This window comes from Astyanax mexicanus, chromosome 20, assembly GCF_023375975.1.
Source record: "Astyanax mexicanus isolate ESR-SI-001 chromosome 20, AstMex3_surface, whole genome shotgun sequence".
Lineage (NCBI taxonomy): Eukaryota > Metazoa > Chordata > Actinopteri > Characiformes > Acestrorhamphidae > Astyanax > Astyanax mexicanus.
Genome location: NC_064427.1, coordinates 853159 through 878225, shown reverse-complemented (window position 1 = coordinate 878225; position 25067 = coordinate 853159). Strand labels below are relative to the sequence as shown.

At 38.5% G+C, this 25067-nt stretch overlaps 1 protein-coding gene across 1 annotated transcript; it reads left to right on the top strand.

Annotated features, from left to right (window-relative positions):
• Positions 1-456: 456 nt before the first annotated feature.
• naa25 (N-alpha-acetyltransferase 25, NatB auxiliary subunit) lies at positions 457-24509 on the top strand. The gene is made up of 24 exons (XM_022680763.2): positions 457-533; positions 5198-5283; positions 7149-7287; positions 7421-7539; positions 9241-9315; positions 9439-9546; positions 9639-9717; positions 10497-10608; positions 11091-11180; positions 11901-12073; positions 12504-12616; positions 13513-13720; positions 14397-14486; positions 14705-14885; positions 15241-15340; positions 15435-15586; positions 15951-16076; positions 16596-16839; positions 17580-17709; positions 18420-18485; positions 18580-18677; positions 18778-18891; positions 19001-19147; positions 19978-24509. The coding sequence occupies exons 1-24, from the start codon at positions 476-478 to the stop codon at positions 20098-20100; spliced, it is 2931 nt and encodes a 976-aa protein (XP_022536484.2). The 5' UTR covers positions 457-475; the 3' UTR covers positions 20101-24509.
• Positions 24510-25067: the final 558 nt, after the last annotated feature.

Here is a 25067-nt window from a genome sequence, read left to right as displayed (position 1 = left end):
ATGTATGGATTTTATCTGAATTAACACACCTGTAACCATACTAATCATATATTACCTATACCAAAATGGCTCCATAAACACGCACACAAATAGAATAAGATAAGGCAGATGTTTAGATAAGTTGACTTAATTTTTAAATTAAATGATAGTTCTTATTTTATTCATAACTTTTATTTAATTGTGTAATATTCAACTCACATCAGAAGATATGCATTAAATTATATTGGACAAGAATGAACAGTTTGCCTACATTTAATATTATTATAATGTCATTTTATGTTTATTTAAAACTAGCCACCTTTGGTACAATCGTGGTAAAATAAATATATATTACAGAGTGTTTGATTATTGATTATTATGATTATTGGTATATTATGGGTATATGGTGTATAATGTAGTGTATAATATCAGGAGCGCAGAGCTCGGCTAGGTGCTCACTGCGCATGCTCCGCAATTAATCCCGGTAACCTCCATCATGGCGGCGAGGGGCCATGTGCAGGACCCTAACGACAGGAGATTGAGACCCATTTACGGTACGAAACCGGCGGCTGTTCGCGCAGCTCGGCCTCCTGCAGGCGCTCCGCTACGGGGTTAGAGCGGCGGGGAGCGCGGTTAGTCTGGGTGAGGGAGAGAGGGCGGTTTGCCGCCGGTGAGGCCCGCGAGCTGCGACCCCTGTCTCGGTTAGCCTGCGCCCGGGACTGTAGGTGCGCTGGAGCGGCCGCCCTTCTCACGGAGGTCTCGCTGATACACGGAGCGGACCCGCATGCTAACGGCTAACACTGAGTTTTCCCCTCAGATTGATTTATTTGCGCACATCTAACCGGTAAAAGCGCTAAAACGGCTAGGAATGCAGCTGTAATGTCAAATAGCTTAACTAGCCTAGCTAGCTAACTAGCTCAGGGCAAATCAGTGGACTGCTCAGTGTCAAATTAGCGTAGCATGCTAACTAGCTATAGTTAGCTAAGCTAGCTTTCTTGCAGCTAGGTTAACTAAACCAACTTCTAGCTACAATAGCTAAAGGACTTTCTGCGGTTAGCTGCAGTCTACTGTAGCATTTAGCGCAAATTCTGCTCATTTGATTCGTTAAAAAGCAGGATATTCTGTATTTAATGAGGTAAACCCCTCTTGTTCAAAGTGTAGAGAGATATTAGACCGTGTTCTGCTCCTGTCAGAGAAATCTGGTTTGGCATTTCTTCATAAATTATCTCACAGAGATAGCTACTAGCTAGCGTTAATAGAGGTGAAATGAAACACGCTGGGAAATTCTGTTTAATGCTTTAATATAAATTACATTAGATGTGTTTTAGCTAAACAATTTGATTTTCATGTAGCTAGCTAGCCTGCTAAATGACCCTGACTCCCAGCAAGTGCACACAACATTGTCACAACGTTGTCAAAAGGTGGTGCTGGTAAGGTTTCCTCAACATCTGCTGTCTTAAAACGTTGCTTTAACGTTGACGAAGAATAGTAACGTTTCCTACAACGTTGTCAAAAGGTGGCAGGTTCTATTGTTTCAGAAAAGGTTGTCACAATGTCTGCTGTCTCAAAACAGTGTTTCAACGTTGCTTCAATGTTGAGTTCAATGAGTGGAAACGTGTCTTACAAATTCTTTCACAAAAGGTTGTCTTAACATCTGCTGTTTTAAAACAATGCAGCAGAGTTGCTACAACATTGTCAAAAGGTGGTGCTGCAAATGTTGTCTTAACGCCTGCTGTCTTAGAACGTTGCTTTAATGTTATCAGAGTTGTGCCATTTGCAATCCAAGTTGGAAAAACGTCAACTTACTTACATTGCCATGTTTGCTGAAATGTTTGTCTCAAATTTGGTTCCAGTATCTGCTTTCTTTTAGCATTGCTGTCAATTTGTGATGTTTACTGTCTCATAAAAAAGGTTGTCACAATGTTGTTCCACCTACTTTCTTACAATCCTGAGGCATTGTTTGTCACAATGATTGGCCTAATTTTGGCTTTCTTTATACGTTGCTACGACATTTGTGCAGAAGTTGTGGTTTAAGTTAGATTCACCTTCATTTTGTTGGACTAAAGTTTGATTTAAGGTTTGCAAATTCACTCATTGCCTTGTCAATATTACTGGTGTTTTAGTTGCAGTTTTGGTTGTACTGGAAGGTGGTTTACTAAAGTGGATTGAAAGATTGGAGTTGTATCTGTTGTAAATCTATCTTGGGTTTGTTTACACTTGTATGTTTTATTGATCTGATACTGATCCAAAAATAGTCAAAGCTGTTTTATTACATTGTTTCTGCAACATTTTTAGATATGTTAGTGTTAGTGTTGTCTTATATAACTCTGCCATATGGTTTTATTTTCTTCTGTTGGTTACTTAGCAGAATTCGTAGTAGTGTTCCATGCATAAAAACTATCCCTGTTGGGATTAGATTCTGTTTCCAAGGGGGTCCTAGGGTATTTACCTCGCCTACAGGAGCTCCTTTCTAGTCACTATGTTGTTTCAACCTTCTAGACACATTCTGAGGAATTTTGCATTTTTGCATTACATTTCAACATTTATATAGTGGGTTATCCCATGTTTGTCATAATGTAATAGTGTTCATTGGGATGTTCTGTGTGTTCATGTCATATTGTAGCTAAACAACTTAAACTTATAGTGAAATCTGACCTCAGTCTTTCAGCTTGGTGTCAATTTCCTATCTGTTTCTTTAAATATTTTAAGTTAATTAGGTGTTGAGTTTAAAATGTTTTTTTTTCATGTCTGTAGAAGACCTAGGCTACATGAGTGCATTTCTATTAAGATAAAATAGTTAGTTTTTATTTAGTAAGGTGTTTAGTAAGTGTAGGTTAAGCAGTACTTTATATTGGCCCTGCAGATGGCTGATATATAATCAAAACTGATATATTGGAGACTGTTTTTTGAAAAATGTAAAACATATTGTGGCATAGTATTGTGGCTTCTGTGAAGGTTACCATTTGAACGTGCTTTATATCCAGAAAAGATCATATATGGGTGGTTTGTGTGGTAATGGTGGCTGTGTTTTAATCTATTTTTACAGATTTGTCACCATCTACTTTCTAATAGCATTGATACAATTTTGCTGCAACCTTGTCAAAAGGCAATGCTAGTATTGTCTCAGAAGGTTGCCACAATGTCTGATTTCTTGTAATATTGTCAAAAGTTGCTTCTTATGTTGAGTTACCTTGCCATTTTTGCCAAAATGTGTTTGTTAGATTGTCTCAAAAGGTTGTCACAATGTTGTAGAATATCGTAGAAAAATGTAAGTAACGTGTTATTAAACATACAGTGCCGTTAAAAATACTTATTTAGACACACTAAAACATTTACTTATGCCTTATGTTTTATTTATTGTGTTACAAATAAACACCTGTTTAATATTTTACCTAAATGTTTTAATATTTTTAATCATATTGGCCTGTAACTAATGTTGTTTTACAATAAATATCATTTGAATTTCATGATTAGCTTGCGTGATTAGCTTGCATGACTGTGCCTGTGGCCCATCCAATCATACGTATCCAGTGTTAAGGTTATTGATAATCCAGTATTTAGTTGTGTTTCCTTTGTGGTTTGGAAGTGAAAATATTTTTTTTGAATACCAATTGTATGTTGTCATGGTTCTGCTAGGGTTGCACAATTTATTGTTTAATAACAAATACAAACCACAATATATTGATTTTATACACTGTAATAAATTGTCCATAAAATTTGTGATATCAAAATAAGCATATTGTTGGTACAAAACGAAAGTTTATAACAGTTTGATGATAAAATATCAATATTTTCCTATGATATGTTTTTATTGTTAAGTTCTTGCCAATACACTGCCCCAAAACAATATTTTCCGCATGTATTATTGGCACCAATGAAAAAAGTTGGTCTCGCCCACTTTCTAAATCCCAAATTAACCCCTGGTTGTAATGCATACCCGCGGCAGGGGGCACTGAGGGCACAGTGGAGGTGCTGAGGGCCAGGGCAGGAGGGTTTAAATCAGGAACAGCTTTAGGCTCCAGGCAGACTGAGCAGAAATTACAGAAATGAAACCACAGCATGGTGTGAGAAACTAGTGGCTGTATGTAGTTGAATAAAGGTAATGGATTAATGGCTGGTTAGCTGGATTATATCTGTGAGGGGAGATAGTGGGCTGAACCTTTTTAGACTATTTAATCCAAATTTCCACTCCAACTAATGTAGGGAGTGACAATATTTGAAAAAAAACGATATTACGATATTTTTCTTAAATTCGGTCTACACAATACAATTCCATTATCGATATAAACCGTTTACAACCCCTGGTTGTAATGCAATAATGTAATGTAGTTAACATTTGTAAACCGTATACCGAATGCTTCTCTCACAAATATTTACTATACATTCTATTTAGTTAAATGAGATAAAAGATTGCCGTTATTTAATTTAAATTGTCTTTGTTTGTCTGGTCTGGTTAATTTTGGCAGCCAGCTGTCCTGAAGAATGGTCTTCTGCATTCTGTCAGCTTAAGCCTTTCAGGGTTGGGGTGGAGGTTAGGTTGAGATTAGGTGTCAGGGATGGGGGTGGGGGCACTGTCATCTTTTGGTCAGATGAGTAAAAGCAGGATTTGCGTCACAGAAAAAATTATTAGCTCCTCAATCCAGTAACATTGCATTTAAAGGGTAACTTTAGTGTAAAATGTACTTTTGGTGCAGTAAAACAGGGTAAAGAGTACACAGCGTAGCCTAATCTCCGGGCAGGACAGTGTTGGGGTTTCGACAGTTTAAATGAAATGAAGTGTGGATGAATCTTAAGAAGTAGAATCAGACTTTAGAGCACTAAGACATGTTTACCTCGCTGTGCGTGTTTGGCACGTTTATGTGCATTTCATGCATCTTTCAGTACTCTGTAGTAACGAGACATTTCGGCCAGTGCCTTTTTGGTATGGTATTTCGATACCCGGCATTACTTATTGTATAAGAGAATACCTGTACAATAATATATAGTTATATTGCGATATGTGTCTTCATTTTTAATTCTGACATCAGTTTGAGCAGTATATAATAGCCACTTTTCTGTTGTTATTTTATTATAGTCACTGGCATAAATGGCAATATCATTGTTTATTACCGTTATTTTTTGGGCATAGTGTATCGCCCAAACAAATACAATCATGTGTAAAATTTCAAAGGATTTAAAATATAATTTCTAACATCTACATATTTTCTTCCTCTTCTAGATTACCTGGACAATGGCAATAACAAGATGGCGATCCAGCAGGCGGATAAGCTGCTGAAGAAGCACAGGGATCTTCACTGCGCAAAGGTGGGTCGCTTTCTAAGAACTCGGGCCAGGAAACCGGGCTCTGGCCCAGAATCTCAGGGTGTTTTCACACTTCAGCATTTTAAGTGGTGTAAGACCTGCTGGGTCATGGTTTATTTAGCATATGTCAATAAGATCCCTATAAACGACCTCAGGTGGTCTCAGTGTGGTTCATAAGTGGTTCAGTTTGCAGTGCTTCACATTTTACATTATGTTTAAAAAAGCCTTTAAAGAATTTTGGTTAATGCTAAGCTCATACAGAGCATTTAAATGTGAAACAAATCTGACTTTCTCACCAAATGTGATGTTTATTTTAGTCTGATCATACTCTCACAATCTATATTTTTTAGCAATTTAAAAAACATTTTTAATAAAAGGCTTTGTTGGTCACATGACATTGCGGCGTTCAGTAGCTCCTCCATTTCCACTCGCTGTTGTGTTTTTAACGTGGATCTCCGTAGAAACCGTGGCACGCCCAAAGTGTAATTACGGTGCGCGGCAGAGGACGAATATCTATTTTATTAAAGGCGAGGAGATGAAACTCAGAGATGTGCGTCCGGACGGGACTAAAATTACCGGAGGAGCACGGAGTTCAGAGAAAAACAGTAGATAATTCAGCCTGTAATTTTCTCAGAGGACATCTGAGAAAAACACCCACATGATCGTTCTGGACGGGAATAAAATCACAGAGGATAAAAAACCCCATTAAAGAGAAAATTACCCAGAACTCCCTGAGATAGTAATCCTGTACAGATAGAGCTTATTTCTGCTCTTACTGTTTAGACAGTTTGTCACAGCCATGTATCACACGGCTTATGTGCACCTAGACTCCTAACAACAAGAACAGCTGCCACATCTACAGGGCAGTATATGCCTAGTTTAACGGGGGCTTGTATCACAGCATGCCTCCCCTCACACTTTAATCAATATAAAATCGTTAACACTTAAGCTTTTGTGGCTTAATTGCTGTAATAGGTCAGCACTGCTGCAGAATCACATTAATCAGCTGGCAGACGTTCTCCTGAGGAGCTGACTTTTACCTGCTGAATGCTGGAAGATTGTGACTGTATCAGCCATACTTTACATAAAATGGGCTAAATGCAAAGCTGGGCGTTTTCTTAATGCCAGAATCAATCCTGTCACCAAAAAAAGAAAAGCTAAAAAGGGCAAACCAAGAAACCGTAAATGGTACTTCAACAGTAAGAATGCTCTTTATTGTGAAAAATGTGCTGATACTTAAAATATGAACCTTTTCTTTTCACTTTTTTTGCCTCTGCTCCAATCTGGTAAAAATCTCAAATATCTAAATCTTTAAAAGGTAAAAAATTGCTTTATGGTATTGTCTTGTCATTGTCAGTGGCATTTAATGGTCCTAAAATAACAATAATAATGTTTATCGCACTGATTTTTGGGGCAATATATTATCCACAAAAAAAAATTGTTATAGTTACCAGCGTAAATGTGATTTATATTGTAACGTTTTCACTACATTATCAATACGTCCAATATGAAAATATTTATTAAAACATATGCGCGCTGAACTCTTTAAGACTTGGCCACATACGTACCAAAATTACTGCTTTATTACTCCACATGGAGATGCTATAATCAAATGAATAGGGTTAATAAACCTGCGGTGAAGAATATCATTATAAGAGTATTTTATCCTCAGCAGTAACACAGATGCTGTGAAGTATCACAGAGAAATCTCTTGTGATATTGTATTGTGAGATGCCCCGTGATTCACAACCAGAGTATGCATGCAAATGCTTACACTCATGACTTCTATATCTACTGTAACTGTAGATTAACAGTGAGAGAGTGGTATTCATGAATCAGTTTGATTTTAATTCTCTGTAATGTTGTAGGTCCTCAAGGCCATTGGTCTGCAGCGTACAGGCAAGCAGGATGAAGCCTTTACTCTCGCCCAGGAAGTGGCCAGCCTGGAGCCCACCGACGACAACTCCCTCCAGGCCCTCACCATTCTGTACAGAGAGATGCACCGACGTGAGTGTTACAGTATAATCCTGTATATATGGTGTATATATATATATATTTGTCTCAGCATGACATTAAAGAAATTTAGATTTAGAGTTTTGTTATATTTCACGTGCATGTCTGTGTGTGTGTGTGTCTGTAGCGGAGCTGGTGACCAAGCTATATGAAGCCGCCGTTCGGAAAGTTCCCGCCAGTGAAGAGTACCACTCCCACCTCTTCATGGCGTACGCTCGTATCGGGGAGTACAAGAAGATGCAACAGGTGCTGCTGTCTCCTAAAGCTGTGGCTTGTGTTTTATTCTATATATAATGTGTGGATTTACTAGTGCATTTAAAAAAAAAAATAGAATATAATTAAAAGGTTACCGTATTTTTCGGACTATAAGGCGCACCGTATTATAAGACGCACTATCAAAGAACGCCTATTTTCTGCTATTTTTCCATACATAGGGCGCATCGCATTATAAGGCGCGTTAAGTGACACTAGAAAGGGTGCCTATATCAAAGTGAACAGGGGTGGCGCCATGTTTCCCTTCCCCCACCGGGGGTGGTCGCTTGCCGGTGGAGCGTCTCAGTATATATAAATCTAGCTCTTTCAAAGTCAAACGAGTGCTGGATATTAATCTACACAGATTCCTCTCCTGAAAACTGTTTATTTGGGTGAGTAACGTGCTTCAGTTTATTTACAGTAAGCTTAGATTTCCAGATGTCCACTAAGGCTTGCTGCACCAGCGTTAGCATAGCTATCCGCTAGCACGCTAGCTAGTCACCTAAACTAGTAAAGTTAACCCAAACTTAAACGACAGCGTTACACTGAGTAATCCTGCGTGTTCTGGTAAGACAGTGAGATATTAGCTAGCGATTCGTCCCCCGTAGCTTGTTTTAACACGGTAAACAAGCAGATTACAGGCTGATAAAACTCACCTCTGAGAGAGTTAGCGCTTAGCATCTAGCTAATGCTAGCCAGGCAAAGCAGCACAGACTTACAGGCCGATAACTCACCTCTGAACGGTGAACGCTTAGCGATTAGCATCTAACTCTAATAATACTGCTCCAGCAGTATTAAAAGTGCTAAATTTAGAAAATACTGATCTCTGAACAGTGAAAAAGCTAGCTAGCTAAGCGGTTAGCATCTAGCTAATGCTATTTATTGCTGCTCCAGCCTCGGAGCGGCACGGCTCTGCACGGAGTGTGTGTTTACTGCTCCTTACACCTGACGGGTAAAATTTAGATAATACTGATCTCTGAACAGTGAATAAGCTAGCTAATGCTATTTGCTGCTCCAGCCTCGGAGCTGCACGGCTCTGGACTCTGTATAGCACTGAAACTCTGTATAACGCTGCACGGAGTGTGTGTTTACTGCTACTTACAACCTGACGAGTAAAATTTAGATAATACTGATCTCAGTGAATAAGCTAGCTAGCTTAGCGGTTAGCATCTAGCTAATGCTATTGCTGCTCAGCCTCGGAGCTGCACGGCTCTGGACTCTGTATAGCACTGAAACTCTCTATAACGCTGCACGGAGTGTGTGTTTACTGCTCCTTACAACCTGACGAGTAAAATCCATACAAAAGGCGCACCGTATTATAAGACGCACTGTCAATTTTTGTGAAAATTAAAAGTTTTTAAGTGCGCCTTATAGTCCGAAAAATACGGTACTTTATTTTAATAATTCAGAATGTGAAATGTGAAACCCGTATATTATACATATTGATGTCTTACACACAGAGTGATCTATTTTAAGCGTTTATTTCTTTCATTGTTAATGCTTTTGGCTTACAGCCAATGAAATCTCAAATCAGTTTCTCTGAAAATTTGATTATTATATAAGACACTCAAATGGATCTAATGTAAATTTACCTTGATTTATTTATTATTTATTTTTTTTTATTTTATATATTACTGATCACAGCATTTTCTCATGTGTTTTTCTCTGTTTTTGTTCTGTGTTTGTGTGATACAGGCTGGAATGGCCCTTTATAAGATTGTTCCCAAAAATCCTTATTACTTTTGGTCTGTTATGAGCTTAGTAATGCAGGTAGGTGCTCTTACATCTATTAATGTTATCCCACATACAAGTGATATGACGTCAGCATCAGGTTAGCTGCATCTTATACCAGTAACAGAAGTGAATAGAGTTGTAATGTTCTGTGGTGTTCAGGCCATCTCAGCACAAGACGAGAAGCTGTCTCAGACCATGTTCCTGCCCCTGGCTGAGCGCATGGTGGAGAAGATGGTGAAGGAGGAGAAGATCGAGGCTGAAGCCGAGGTAGGAACGCTAATCTTGCATTAGCTGAGCTCGTTTTTCTTCCCAGCGCTGCAGTGGAGTAATACAGGACTTTATTCGTTTGTTTGTTGCAGGTGCAGCTGTATTTCATGATCTTGGAGCGACTGGGGAAATATGTAGAGGCATTAGAGGTGGTGCGGGGGCAGCTCGGAGGTAAGAAGAGAGAGCAGAACTGCACCCATGTGTCTTTTAACTCCCAAAAAACAGACAAAAATACTCTTGACAGTGAGGAATGTGAGCAAAATTATAGAAAAAGTAAAATAATTAAAAAGACCAAATATTATATCAGAGCGTTGCTGTATACGAGACGAGAAACGACTAGTTTAAGTTCATTTTTACTCTATACTTACATAATAATTTGAACTAAATGAAGTGTTCAGGATCAGTTATGACCCTATACTCAATTTCCAGGACTAGGATGGGAATGCTAGCCAAGTTAGCATTTGCTTGTTTACTACTGCCATTCTGTGTGTAAATTTCACTCATGTAACTTGAGTAACACTGCTGAGGTAAATGATTGATTAGAATAGCTCTACTGATATAAATTAAGGATTAAAATAGCACTTCTGAGGTGGATACATGATTAGAATAGCATTGCTGAAGTAACTTTATGATTAGAATAGCACTGCAGAGGTAAATGAATGATTAGAATAGCACTGCTGAGATAAATAATTGATTTGAATAGCACTGCTGGTCTACATATAATATGCTTTGTAACAGATCCAAAACATCAGTGCTGAGAGATAATGTGGAGCTACAGCTAATGTAGAAACGAGTTCTGAGTTGTGAGTCTGAGTAGGTGCCGGGCACATGCTCTGTGTTACAGATATTATTGTTAATATATTAATATTAATTAGAGAAAATATTAATAGTTTATTACACTGTGGGATTAATTATTTCATTAATGTGTTGTATGCGTATGTTTTCCTCAGAGAAGCTGACGAGCGAGCTGCAGAGCCGGGAAAACAAGTGCATGCTGCTTTACCGTCAGCTGAAGCGCTGGCCTGAGTGCAACGCCCTATCATACAAGCTACTCCTCAAAAAGTATGTCTGCCCACCATCATATCACGTCCTGCAGGGGGATTGAGTTGTAGATATTTTTTGATGGTTTCTCAGCATTATAAAAGTACTTAAAATAGCCAATTTTCACAGTAATTAAAATATTCTTTTTTACGATTTTAGTTAAGACAGGTTTGAGGTACCAGATTATACGGACGATAAAGCACACTATCAATATACGTCTATTTTCTGGTCTATTTTCATACATAAGGCGCACCGGATTATAAGGCGCTTTTTAAGCGACAATGGTAAGGAACAATGGTGTCGCCATGTTTCCCTTCTAATTCAGCAGGTGATGAATGTGGATGCCTAAGTGAACAAAACAGCTTGTCTTATATACTCGCCTCTGAACGGCAAAAGAGCTAATACTGTAGCTAATGCTGCTCCAGTCTCGGATTAGAATAGATTATTATTTAGATTAGGTCTTGATTTAATGACCTTTTCCTCCCTTCTCTCCATCTCTGCAGCCCTGATGACTGGCAGTTCTACTTATCCTATTTTGATTCTTTATTCCACCTCATTGACCAGAGCTGGACACCACCAGAGGAAGGAGACCAGTGAGTGTCCTCTCAGTACTGAACTATAACTGCACCTCATCCATGCGTCTCTAAAACAGTATATTTATATACAGAAGTAAAAAAGCTTGGTTTATTCATCATAATATTATAAAACAGTTAGAAAAACAACAATCTAAAAATCAACAATAGAAATGCAAGTTTTTATTTTTTTATTGTATGAGTGCATGCGTTTAGTAACAACAATACTCCATTCATAGCATGCACGGCTTACAGGCATGGCATTCAAATTAGAGCCTACTGTATATATTCAGGTCCAATATTATAAAATATTAAGAGACAGAGGTAATAGATAATAGCTATACTGTATTGTTCTTTCATAGAACATGAATGCAGATCCATTTTTCCTCCATTTTGCTCTGACCAAAAGATTCAGATCGGTTTATAGAGGCAAGGTATTAAATAATTGAAGAAGAAAGAATAGGGATGAAAAACATTATGTTTTATATTGTATATTATCTTGTATATACCAATCAATGTAGAATAATACTGTAGATCTCACTTAGTGATAGTCTCTTGTAGAAGATGATTTGTAGTCTGTATATTAAAGGTAGTAGCTAATTCATCTACCAGTATTTATTATTTAGCCAAATAAGGGAACTTCAGGCTATTGTTAAGTCACAAAGTGCATTTAAATAGAAATCCAGTTGTTTGGCGTATCAGTAATAACTCTCATGTTATCTCCTGTGTCGTGTCCTGTAGCTGTACGGAGGGCGAGGTCCACTGCTCTGTGTCTCAGGCCATCAGCTTCGTGGAGGAGAGGGTGGCGGCGGAGGAAGTGAAGGAGTCGCGGCCGCTGAGAGGTCCGTACCTCGCTCGGCTGGAGCTCATCCGCCGCCTCCGACAGAGGAGCTGCTCTGAGGAACAGCAGCTGGGTGAGGAGTTATTTATTTTTTTGTTATTTATTACACCAGTGAGAATTGGTGAACTATTTACACAGATTACAGTTACAGTTACACACTGACACGCCCAAAAAAATAAAAATAAAAGCTGTAATTGTCCATGTGAACCCTAACCCTTTCTCACATATCTCATAGGGTATGGCAAATGTTATAGGACACAATACTAGTTCCATGACAAAAAAGTGGGCTTCATTGTGGATTTTTTATTTATTTTGTTAGTTTAGTTCTAGTTTTAGTGTTTTTACATTCCCAAACAAAAAGCCCAATCATTTTATTTTAGCCTCAGATTAGCTATGTATAAAATCTAATCATCAGTCTTATCATTTTGGTTATTGCACTGATTTGTTTTTCTATTAACTCCTGTGTAGTTTGTTTCTGATTGTGTTAATTGTGCTCTTGGTAGGGGATCCTCTGGAGCTGATGTTTCAATACTTTGTGAAGTTTGGAGACAAGCCATGTTGCATCACGGACTTGAAGATCTTTCTGGACCTCCTCTTACCCGACCAATGTGTGCAGGTAATTATAAACACCTAAAAAATTAAGTAATTCTTTTTGGAGTAGAGTGGCACAGTTTAAAGATTCTAGACAAGTTTTCAATTTAGTAACTGTATTTCAAAAGTGAGCATACCGGTATTTTAAAATAAGAACAGTATTTCCACAGAAGCCCACTAGGGGCTGTGTGCAACACAGTTCACAAGTGCTGCGAGTTAGAAGAGAAAGTCAGGACCGTCCTCACTTGGAGCTAAATATGAAATTATTTTGCACATGAATCCGACAGTCAGATCAAACATAGACATTTCCAAGCTGATGTTTTAATCCTATTCACACCAAAGGAGAAACACTTCTATATGTTTGCACTGGCAGCACTATATTTATCGTAACATCCAAACTAAAAATAATTAAATAAGAAATCTGAACATTTCAAGTAGCAAGAGGTATAAACCAGCATTTTCAACTCACCTGTACTGGTAATTGTAATCACAGCATGTCATTTTTTGTCGATTGTCATTTTTATTGCTAGAAAATCTTGCGTTTGCAATAGAAACAATTATTTTTCTTTTACAAAGTAAATATTTATTAGTTTCTTGTTTAGTCTTCTATTAATCCATTAATTTCCGATGTTTTTTTTCTGTATTGAGAGATATATCATGATTTTGGTATCGTGACGACACTAAGTTGTTCATTGCATTCTCTCTTTCTTCTTTCTAATATTGCGTCACTCCTGCATTAGTTTTGTTTATTACATCATACAGGTGTGTTGCTTAGCTTCCCAGCATTCAGAGTGTGTAATAGGTACAGGTGTGTGTAAGTGCTATTTAAAGCTCTGTGGGTCTGAGAGCAGGCGTGGGCTGATGCAAAAGTAAACGAGCCCCTCGGGAACGGTGTGTTTAACCCTGCTCTGTGCGTCTCAGTTCATTAACAGGCTGACTGAGGCGGTGCCCCTCGGGACGGCGGGCGAGGACGACGTGGGCGTACCGGGAGACACTTGCGCCCTGCAGAGACACCTCTGCGTGGCGCAGCTCGGCCGCGCCCTCGGACTGCAGCACGCGCTGGATACCGACGGCAAGCTGGCGCTCATCCGGGAGCTGAAGATCCACTACCACCACGGCTTGCAGTTCGGTAATTACAGATTTAGCAGTAGAGCTCTCATCGATACTGTTTTATCTGATGGAGACTAAAATTATTGTGATAAATAAAAAGATGTATTTAAATAACTGTGATATTAGTATTTAACAATCTGCTTTTGCTGATGTATTTTATGTGCATGTGGAAACATGCCAAGAAGCATGAAAAATGTGATTTAAAAACCAGGGTTATTCCACTAAATATTAATTTCTGAACTCTTAAAACTTCATGAATATGAACTGAGAGCTCTGTATCTCTTGTTATTTCAGCCATTTCTTATTTTCTGCAAATTAATGCTCTAAATGAGAATATTTTTATTTGGAATTTCGGAGAAATGTTGTCTGTAGTTTATAGAATAAAAAGATGTATTTAAGTAACTGTGATATCAGTATTTAACAATCTGCTTTTACTGATGCATTTTATGTGCATGTGGAAATACGATGATAGAATTATTTTATATATATATATATATTTTTTTATTATTAAATCCCCCTTTTCTCTCCAAATTACAAGGCCAATTACCCAGCAGTATAGTCGTCTGTACAAATTCTAAAGCATAAGATCTAAAAATGGCCAAATCTACCTGGATTTGTTTTACAGGGTCTTTTTTCTCAGTTCTAATCAGCATTATTTGTTTAATTTCTGCTCTTCTTCTTCTTTCTGTCCACAGGAAAGTCTTGTCTAAAGACGGAGCTGCAGCACTCGGATATGTACTGCCTCATGGCTGCTCATGTCTACATAGACTTGTGGATGGAGACTGGTGAGCTTTATTTGTCCAATTCTATATACAGTATATATACACAGCCCTAATATGATATATTTTAGGCCTTTTTTTATTTTAGGTACTCTTCTAATTGTATTTTGGTGTGTTATGGGAGCAGACAATTTATTATGGTTGAACTAGAGATTTAAACTGTTTATCTGTATCTTTTTTTTTTCTTTTCATTTAATTTTTTCTGATGCTCTTGCATCACACAGGTAAAGAGCACATGATGTGGCAGGGTTTAGGACTGCTGGAGGAAGGCCTGTCCCACAGCTCTTCCAACGCCCAGTTTAAGCTGCTCCTGCTGCTCTTATTCTGCCGCCTGGGCGCCTTCGAGCCCGTGGTGGACCTCTACTCCAGCCTGGACGCCAAACACGTTCAACACGATACCATAGGGTGAGAATCCTGCACTGTATTTACTGTTTTTCTGCTTCTACATCAGCAGCCAGAGTCTGAGAGAGAGAGTACAGTAGGTCACACTGCTTGTCCATTAGCAGTTGGAGACTGAGAATAAGAGAGTACAGTAGATCATACTGCTTCTCCATCAGCAGCCGGAGTCTGAGAGAGTACAGTAGGCGTTTGTTAGCTGATGTATCGGAGCTGGGGATTTAGCTCTTCATATGAATGGATTCATACAAACAGGGATTGAGTGATAATGGGTTAAAATTAGATACAAAAATGAGCAAAAATAAAGAGCTAATGCTGTATCATGTAAACGTTTTGTATTTTTATGCTCTTTCTCTTTCTACAGATTCTTACTGACTCGCTATGCAGAGTCGTTGGGCCAGTTTGCTGCTGCTTCCCAGTCCTGTAACTTCTCTCTCAGGTTTTTTCACTCGAACCAGAAAGATGTAAGCCCTGTTTTACTGAGAAAGTGTTTTACACCGTTGCACGCTGATGTCATTTCCTGTTTTGTCAAAACTAGCTCTCCCGCTCTGATTGCAGACCTCAGAATACATCATTCAGGCTTATAAGTACGGTGCGTTTGAGAAGATCCCGGAGTTTATTGCCTTTAGGAACCGCCTGAACAACTCGCTGCACTTCGCCCAGGTGCGAACTGAGAGGATGTTACTGGACCTTTTTCTGGAAGCAGACATGTGAGTCTCTTTTATTCTTATTTTACTTTATCCATACTTTACAGTAGTAATTATTTTACATTGTCACACAATCATCTGAACTTTCTACACCTTACATTTTAATAAAAACAGTCTTGTTACTTCTATTTTATTTCAGTTTTATTACTTTTAGTTTTATACTTTTATTTAAAGAGTAAAAAGCTTGTTGATACTGTACTTCAGCAGGAGTATTTTATTAAACTCTAGTATCTCTACTTCTACCTACAGAGTAATAAATGTTGATGCTTCAGATACATTTGCTTTCTAGTATTCTACATGCCTGCTTTTTTGAGTATATCAATTTTAAAACTTTTATTCATTTATTTATTTTTTATTAAATCTTCAGATCGTCCACCTTAGAGGAAAGTGTGAAGTCAATGTCTATTTGTCCTGAAGAAGACGACATCCCATGGGACAACATAAGGGACAACCGTGACCTTACTGTCTTCGTCAGCTGGAATCCAAAAGACCGGTACTGTATAAAAATAACAGTTTTTTATCAAGCTTATCCAAATGTTTTTATGGCTTGTCTTTTTTATTAGATATTTATTAGATTTTAGACCATCTGTACAAAAAGTGAAAACAAAAAAGGCCTAAAGCTGGTGTGGGGCCATGTAACATGACAATGACTGTTCAGAAACCATTCAAATATCACACAGCTGAAAGATTTCTGCATGGAGTAGTGGGAAAAGCAGTGTGTAAGACTGGTGGAGGAGAACATTATGCCAAGATGCATGAAAAAAAAAACTGTGATTAAAAACCAGGGTTATTCCACCAAATATTGGTTTCTTAAAACTTTGAGGATGAACTTTTTGTTTTCTTTGCATTATTTGAGGTCTGAAATCTTTTGTTATTTCAGCTATATATATATATGTTCTATAGTTTATAGAATAAAATAACAATGTTAATTTTACTCAAATATATACCTATAAATAGCAAAATCAGAGAATTTTTCTCTTAATTTTTTGTATATTGTGTATTCCCTCTCCAGGGAGCTGAATGAGGAGCACAGACAGCGCTCTGTAGAGGAAGAGGTGTTGTGGCTGAAGATTCGTTCTCTAACTCTGAGGCTGGTCGCCTGTCTCTGTGGTCTGTCTCATCCGCCGTCGGTCCACAACTCTGAGAAAACGACAGAAAACGGCGTGGCGTCCAAATCCACCAACTTCCAGCCTCTGCTGTCTCAGCTGGAGAGCACAATCAGCCAGGCGGCACAGTTTACTGAAAAGCACTCACAGGTGGGTAACCAAAAGAAGACGCATTACACCTAAACTGATCACTTAAACCAGCTTTATGTATAATTTTTACCATTTAATTCACCTTAAAAATGCTGTAAAAGCACTTCAGTCCACATGCTTCTCTCACATTCAGTGATGCTTCTGTATCTCTTTATCTCAGCTTGTCCAGAAATGCAACTAATCCAGAAATTAGTTTTTTAGTGGCGGTTTGAAGCGTGAATTTACACTTTACAGAGCAAGAAATAATTTAAATAAACTTTCACGTAATGTTGCTTTTTAAACAAAACAACAGTAGTAAAACTTATAAATAAAATACTGTATGAAAATATTGTTTTTATCCATTTAATCATTATTCATGCCATAGACCAACCACCTCACTTGCACTAATAACGTAACTAACTGGCTTGTTAATCTGCTAGCTACATCTTGCCTGTCATGTGACTGTACCATGCTAAACTAATCAATAATAATTAATAAATCAACTAAATTTCTGTCACGTCTGTCGGTCACATTCTATGTATTGGACTAATTTTTACTTTGCAAAATAGCAAAAACAAATTTTGGCCTTGCACTACCTCTGTGGAGCCCACAGGTGGAAAACCACTGCCATAGAGCGTTAATATACTATTAAATATATATATTTTTTGTATTATTTTGTATTGTCATTAAAAACAAATAGGAAATAAAGTGTTTACATCTCTTTAAAGTCTGTGAATTGTGTGTGTGCTTCTCTCCTGCAGCATCAGTACCCGTTCCTGGGCCCTCCCTCTACCCGCCTGGCCCAGGCTCTGGCCAGTGGCAGCTGTCAGTGCCAGCTCTCTGCCCTGCAGCTCCCCATCCACCTCCAAGAGCTGGAGGCATCTGGCCTGGGTAGGATTTTTTACAGCAATAAGTAGATGTTTACTAGAGATAGGGGTGCACCTAAATTATGATTTTGGGGGGTCTCCAAGCGATCAGGAGTTCAAGACGCTGATTCAAATCCAGTTTATGCAGCTTGCCATCTGCTGCTGGAAACCCGAGAAAGCACAGTTGGCCTTGCTCTCTCTGGGTGGTTAGATGGAGCTCCCATGCATCCAAAGAGCTGACAGTATTTGAGTGATTACAACTTCATGTTTTTTTGTAAACAGCACTTTCTTTTACATTTAATTTTTCTATTTTACCTGCATTCATTTTTGCTGTTTCTGTATGTAAAGATGTTTAATCTTGAAAATTGCATTAAAACATAAATAGAATTATTATTATTATTATTATTATTATTATTATTATTATTATTATTATTATTATTATTATTATTATTATATCACATTTTTATAGTCCAACCTAGTGAAGAACACATTTACATAGATGGATAATAATTATTTTTTTCTGGTCTATTCTAGGAAAAATGTCATTTTTAATTTAAATTCTTTAAAAAATTATTTCTTTTCGGCCAAACCCTGACAGATTATTGGCTTATTCATTTCTGTTGCTGGATATTTGGTGCATCCCTAACCACAGCACACATCTTGTTTAAGGATTGTTGTCGGTTCTTTTCTCATTTGTCTAATATTCTGATTTTTCATTTGCTTTTTTCATTTTAGATCAGTCTGCTGAGCTTCAGGCCCAAATAGCAAACCTATTTAAATCATTAACAGTACAACTTCAAGGTAAGGGTTACTAACAACTATTTTAAACCATATCTATTGCATTTCTCCTTCCATAATTAACTGAATTAAATCCTGCCTCTCTTTCTCACTCCAGATATGCTGAATAAATGTAAAGGTGAATTGATGGAAATGAAAGACAGCCAATGCAAGACCCAGCCTTCACTATTAGAAAATCTAGTCTACTTTTTAGAGGTGAGTACTTCACTCCAGTCGTCTGAACCTGATTCAACTTATTTTTAATTTTTAGTTAACTTGTGAAAACTAAATAAAATCTTTAATTGTTTTGTTTCAGACCATTTGTATCGTCCTATGGGTGTCTAATTACTGTGGAAGCACGCTCCGGCCGCTTAAGTCCAGCTTACAGAAGAAGAAGAAAAAGAAAAAGGACACTGCCAGTGCTGTAACGGTAACAGAGCCTTTTCATTTTTCATATTTTAATCATTTTTGTGCAGTTATTTCACTATCGGAGCTCATTTAAGTGAAGAGATCTCTGTTTCCCTCCTCTGTATCTCCAGCCGGTGGTGCTGTCTGGGTTCCAGGAGTTCTTGGGCAGTCTGCAGGGGGTTCTGGGTCAGGCTCTGGAGCACATTAAGGGCCAGGAGAGCAGCCTGGTGGCCCTGAAGCTGGAGGCTCTGTCCCTGCAGGGAGTCTCTCAGACTGAGGTGAGGGCTGGCAGTAAAAGAAACGTGTAAAAGAAATTTGGGCAAATACTAGAAAGGGTTTAAGATCTTTGCCTGTACTGAAAAATCTATAGATTTTAGAATATATAGATCTATATATTTTAGAAAATATAGGGTATCCCTACCAACATGCCATCCCACCTACTTTCCCTTATAGTTGTTGAACTTGTATATATATATATATGTCTTCTTTGTACGATAAGTATAGCATTTATCAGTACAGTTACCAAAAACAGAAAATTGTTACATCTTTTTTTCTTATTAAGTTAAGTAAAGCTAAACCAAGTAAACAAAACTGTTATAAAAAAAAAAAGATTTTCTTTTAAAGTCAAACAAGTGCTGGATGTTAATGTACACAGATTTCTCTCCTAAAAACTGTTTATTTGGATTAATAAAGCACTTCTGATTATTTACAGTAAGCTTAGATTACTGAATTTCTCCAGCACTAAGGCTGAAGCATTAGCATTAGCAGCTAACCGCTCCAGCAGTGCTAGCCAGGGTAAGCAGCAGGCAACAAGCCAATAATACTCCCCTCTGAACGGGAAAATAGCAAGCGCAGTTAGCGGCTAATGCTAATACTGCTCCAGTCTTGATGCTGGAGAACTAAACTGAAACTCCTGTATAACTCTGTACTTCAGCTTTCAAGAGAGGCTTTTCTGCTCCTTAATACCTGACTGATAGAGTTCATACATAAGGAGCACCGGATTATAAGGAGCTCTGAGGATTTTTGGGAAAATTAAAGGATTTTAAATGTGCCTTATATTGCAAAAAGTACAGTGATGTATTATTGTGATATTTGTGTGTTATCACAGGAGGAGGCGAGCTTCACGAAGACTGCGATGGATAAGGTGCAGAGCAGCTACCTGCGGTCACTGCAGGAGGTGGGGGATCTGCTGAGGAAAAGACTCGACACGCTGAAGTCTCTGAAGATCTGAACCACCGGCCCTCGGATCAGCACCCGACAGCACCTCCCCACCCCCACAGACCCGGATACAGCCTGCTCAGCCCATTACACCATCATACAGCCCTCTCACCATCATCTCTCTCACATCTCTCTCTCTCTCTCTTTCTATACATCTCCCTCTCATCTCTATATATTTATATGTCTTACACTGCCTCTCTCTTTCTCTATCGCTCTTTCTATACATTTCTCATCTCTCTGTCTCTCTCTCTATTGCTTTTTCTATACATCTTTCTATTTAAATGTCTTTCTATCTAACATTCTCTCTACATCTCTCATCTGTCTCTCACTCATCTCTCTCTATATGTCTTTCTATCTGTCTTACATTGTCTCTCTACCACTGCCTATCACTGTCTGTCTCTTAAAAGGGCATCTCTTCTTTCTCTTTCTCTAAAAAAAGAGAGAGAGAGATCTGTCTCTTCTCCCTCTGTCTCCACCTCTCTTTTTTTAGAGGAGATAGAGACTGTCTCTGTCTCTCTCTGTCTCTCGTCTTGTCTGTCTCTTTCCACTCCCTACCTGTCTCTCAAGACTGTTAGCTCCACCCCCTTTCTCTTTGCCATCCTTTTATATGTCTTGCATTACTGCCCTGCCCCATTAATGCTCCGCCCCCCAAAAATCCATGCAACACTCATGCACAAAACTCCACTACAGCTTCAGCCCTTCAGCAGCCTCTCCGGTGCTCTGAGCCGCCGATCAACTGAATCCAGATGTTCCTCTTATTCCTTGTGAACTTAGGTAGGAAAACAAATAAGCAATTTTAGAAGAACTGCTCTATAAATTATTGTACATAGTGTGAAGATCCGAGAACATCCACCTGAACTCCGCCAGACACAAATAACGTCAGTTGCTTTGTCCTTTTTCTTCCCTGTCCGACGTCTCCGTCGTCTCGCCTCACTTTTACTACCTAGCTGTAGATGCTCCTCTACCCCTCCCCCCAGCTGCTCCTGACGAAACCATGCTGCCGCCCCCGCCCCCACACTTCTGGGCGCCGCCCATTTTCGTGCGACGCTGCTTATATCACAGCTTTTCGTTGCTTTTGGTGAGCCTTGTGCACCAAAAAACACAGCAAGGCTTTAATGTAGCTGTTCTCTCAGTGCAATTCAGAAGCTCATGGAGCCACAAAGCGCTTTTTTTCTGTTTTTCTGGGTTTTTCTTTTAAATGTTTATTTTTTTTATTTTTGTTTTAAGAGTCTTTGGGTAATTAGGTATAATGGCATTGCAATGCGGTAAAGGAGTCAAACGATGTGTGGTGTCTCGGTTACTCGTGTTCTGTAAGGCTAGAGATATACTTGCTGTTTGATCATGCTTTTTTCACGTAGCCTGACCAAACAGGCTGCATCGTGAACGCAACTTAAGCGTTGCGTATGTGCTGCGTGTTACTGGAGGCTTCCAGTAGGGGCCGCCACTTTCCACAGCAGCCATTTTTCTGCACTGCCCCCTGGCGTTATTGTGTGTACTGCACCTCACCTACGTGATGTGTTCATTTCTGAGGAGTTGAATTTTGGGCAAAAGAAAAAGGTGTAAATGTCGCCTTTGTGAGTCCGAATTATTTTTGTACTTTTCCACGTAATTGGGTTTAATGCCATCGTATCATGTTCATGTTGATCGAGTCTCATTATTCAATGTCCGTATTGAGTCTCTTTCTAGTTGCGTGCACTGTTTAGTCATAGGTTCACTTAGCCTGGCTGAACTGGTTGCATAATCGAAGTAACAGTTCACGTACTTGCGTAAGTGCTGCATGCTGCATTACTAAATGCTTCCACTAGAGGCCTCTACTTGCTGTTGAAACAAGAACACATCGTACAGATGCAAATCAGCCATTTTTTACCATTTTTAAAGTTGATTTTTTGATGCTGCTGAGTTCTGCACTGCCCCCTAGCGTTATTGTGAGTACTGCACTTTATGTACGAGTTAACTTTCATTCATTTTTGGGGGTGTGCACAACCAACGCACCAAACGAATGAAGAATACGCAGGGCAGCCATAATTGACGTAGTAAGGAATATCTCAAGCAGCGGCCTTTGGCCAAAAGAGTTAATGTTGCCTTTGTAAGTCTGAATTTATTTGTATTTTTCACGTAATTAGGTGTATAATGCCATTGTATCATGGTGATCGTTTCTCGATAAACAACGCCTCGATTGCGTTTCAATTGCGTGCACTATAAGGCTAGAGATATACTTCCTGATTTAGTCATGCATTCACGTAGCCTGGCTAAACTGGTTGCATAATCAATGTAACGTATCGGTTCACGTACTTTTACGCAAACTTCTAGTTTATAAACAGCAGGTTAAACTCTAGCCTTAAACTGCATTAAACAGCAGCGATCATTGAGCAAAAGAGAAATGAGTTTAAGAATGTCTCTTCCGTGAGTCCGATTTTTTTTGTAAATTTTTTCTCGTAACGTATATGTCGATATAATGACATCGTACCATGTAATGAATGAGTCTGGATGTATGGAGTCTCGATTGCGTGTGCTGTAAGGCTAGAGATATACTTCTAAATACTGTTAAACTGGTTGCGCTGTTAACCAACCAACGTTCCACTAGAGGCCGCCACTTGCCACAGCTTCAAAATGTAACATCACTTTGATTTTGCTGAGTGCTGCACTGCCCCCTAGCATTATTGTGTGTATTGCACCATGCGAACGCATGCAAGTCATGATAAAAAGGCGTAGTTATGAACAGCAAGTATATTTTTACCCCTAAACTGCATTTAAGAGCAGGAAACTTTCAGCGCAAGAGAAACGAATAAGTGTCGCTTCAGTTCATCCGATTCATTCTTTGTTTTTTTTTTTATCCGTAGTTTTTTCGTATTTTTCTCATCGCTACATGGAAAGCTTGCTTAGGGCACTAAGATGTAATGTACCGAAGGCCATCTGTACTGCGAGATGTAGCTTTCCTGCCTATGGTTTGTTTCGCGCCAACTGAAGGAACCGTCTACGCAAAAAGTAGCACTGACTGCTGCGAGTACAGGGCTATTTATTATTCTCTGTGGTCTGAAGCCCTATTGGGTCGGGATTATTTGTACCTGAGGAGGTGGAGTAATGTAATTCTACTACAGGACGCCAAGAAAGTTTACGACGATTTACGAAGAATACGAGATCTCAGTATAAACAACTGAGATGGGAGCGGCTACTCGATTTATGCACTGCCGTAAGACTGTTATGATTTAAGCTTAAAACTCTTTAAACTTAATTGGATTTTTAAGTTTGAAAATTAGCAGCTACATGTTCATAACATGTATGTAAGCTATATATATGCTACACAACACAATTCACAACTTCTATTTACATAAAGCTGCAGAAGCCCCGCCCCTTTGATGAGTGACAGAAGTGACTCAATTGGACGGAGTAAAACAGTTACGTTACTCCACCTCCCCATGGGAAACTAAAACAGTCTCAATAGAGTTAAAGAGACCTTTACGAGTTATGTAACGCTAATCACGTGTTGAGTCGGATGCTCACGATTATTATTAATATTATTATTATGTTGCGTATTATCCGGTTGGTTGAGAGGAAGGCGAGGCCCCGCTCTGTTCTGCTCTGCTGGGGCCAAATAATAAAAAAAAATCAGCTGTTTATAAAAGGGGGACAACACTTGTTTTTTTTTTTAAGAACACAACGTTATGTTTACTGTTTATACTGTTTTGGAAAAGAACTGTAAAATTGCACTGAGGTCCCTAAAATTGTGATTTTTTTTTTGTTTTTTTTTATAATCATCCTGTACCAAAAATAAAGGAAAATTAGCGTAAAGAACTATAAGCCGCTGCAGTCGATGTTTTTGGCTTTTTTGGTTTTTTTTTTTTTTTTTCAGATTATTTTTTGTCATTTGTTTTTTTTTAAACGTGTAATTTTTTTTTTGTGTGTTTATTAAGGGGAGTGCAACAACAGATGCAACTGTTTACAAAATACATAATTCTGCATTAGGGTAAAAGAAGTAGGAATTTCGTATATTTATCGGTGATTTATCGCTCGCTCGGTGGTGAGGGAGGGAGGATGGGGGGGTGGAGTGGATAAGTGTGCTGCAGTCTACAGCTTCGCTCTGCTTGGAGTTATTGTTTGGGTAGAGGGGTCAAATCTTTTCTTTTTTTATTCCTTTATTTTATGGCTGATGATGAGAGGAGATGAGCGAATCGTAAACTGTGTGAATGAACATTTTGAACGTTTGTTCCGATGCTCGACCCGCGAGCTCTCCGAACTCTCTCCAGACTCTGGCGAGAACATTTCTGGACCGAGGAGTTTCGTTTCGAGATGCGCAAAGTGGTTGACAATCCGTCTTTTTTTTCTTTTTTTTTTCCTCCATTTGTTAGGAAAATTAAAAATAAAATAAAAACACTGGAATGTGAAAGGATGTTTTTTAATAAAAAATGTAAATGTACCAAAAAAGGGAATTGTGTGCGGTTGATATGTCTCAGAATAATGTTTCAGATATTTTCACATTTAATATACACTTTATTAATATGATTTTATGGCTTATTGTTGTTTTTTTACCTCTCAGATCAGATTTGTTGGGGTTTTTTGGGCATTTTTGAGCCACTTTCTTATGTGGTCCCAGATTGGACTTTTCCTGTCGGCAGTAAATTTTGTGATTTTTTGATTGATTGATTAATTGACTGTTGAAAAGGCAACAGGAACAGATTTATTTATATTACAGATAAGACACTTTTACACAGATAGGCAAGATGTCCTGATACTGGAGCGTGAGTACTGTGTCCCTTATATTTTGTCACTGCACTAAATTTTATTTACCATGTCTCTGTACATTTAAAGAATGTGGGTTGGGGTAGCTATATAATTATTGTGAGTTGGTTAAAAACTATATATATATTTTAATTCTAAGTATTTTAACTGTGGTAAACACAAGATTAAAGCTCATGTTTTTGTTTTTTTTTGTCCTGTAGTTCACAAGAAGCTCTGCCCAGGTGAGTTTACTAAAGCCTTCTT

What these genes read in the sequence shown, in the direction of transcription:
- naa25 (XM_022680763.2), top strand. Translation starts at nt 476, where the DNA reads ATGGCGGCGAGGGGCCATGTGCAGGACCCTAACGACAGGAGATTGAGA. An exon ending in GTACAGAGAGATGCACCGAC is followed by an intron (nt 7,288 to 7,420) that starts GTGAGTGTTACA and finishes GTGTGTCTGTAG; the next exon opens with CGGAGCTGGTGACCAAGCTA. An exon ending in AGATCGAGGCTGAAGCCGAG is followed by an intron (nt 9,547 to 9,638) that starts GTAGGAACGCTA and finishes TGTTTGTTGCAG; the next exon opens with GTGCAGCTGTATTTCATGAT.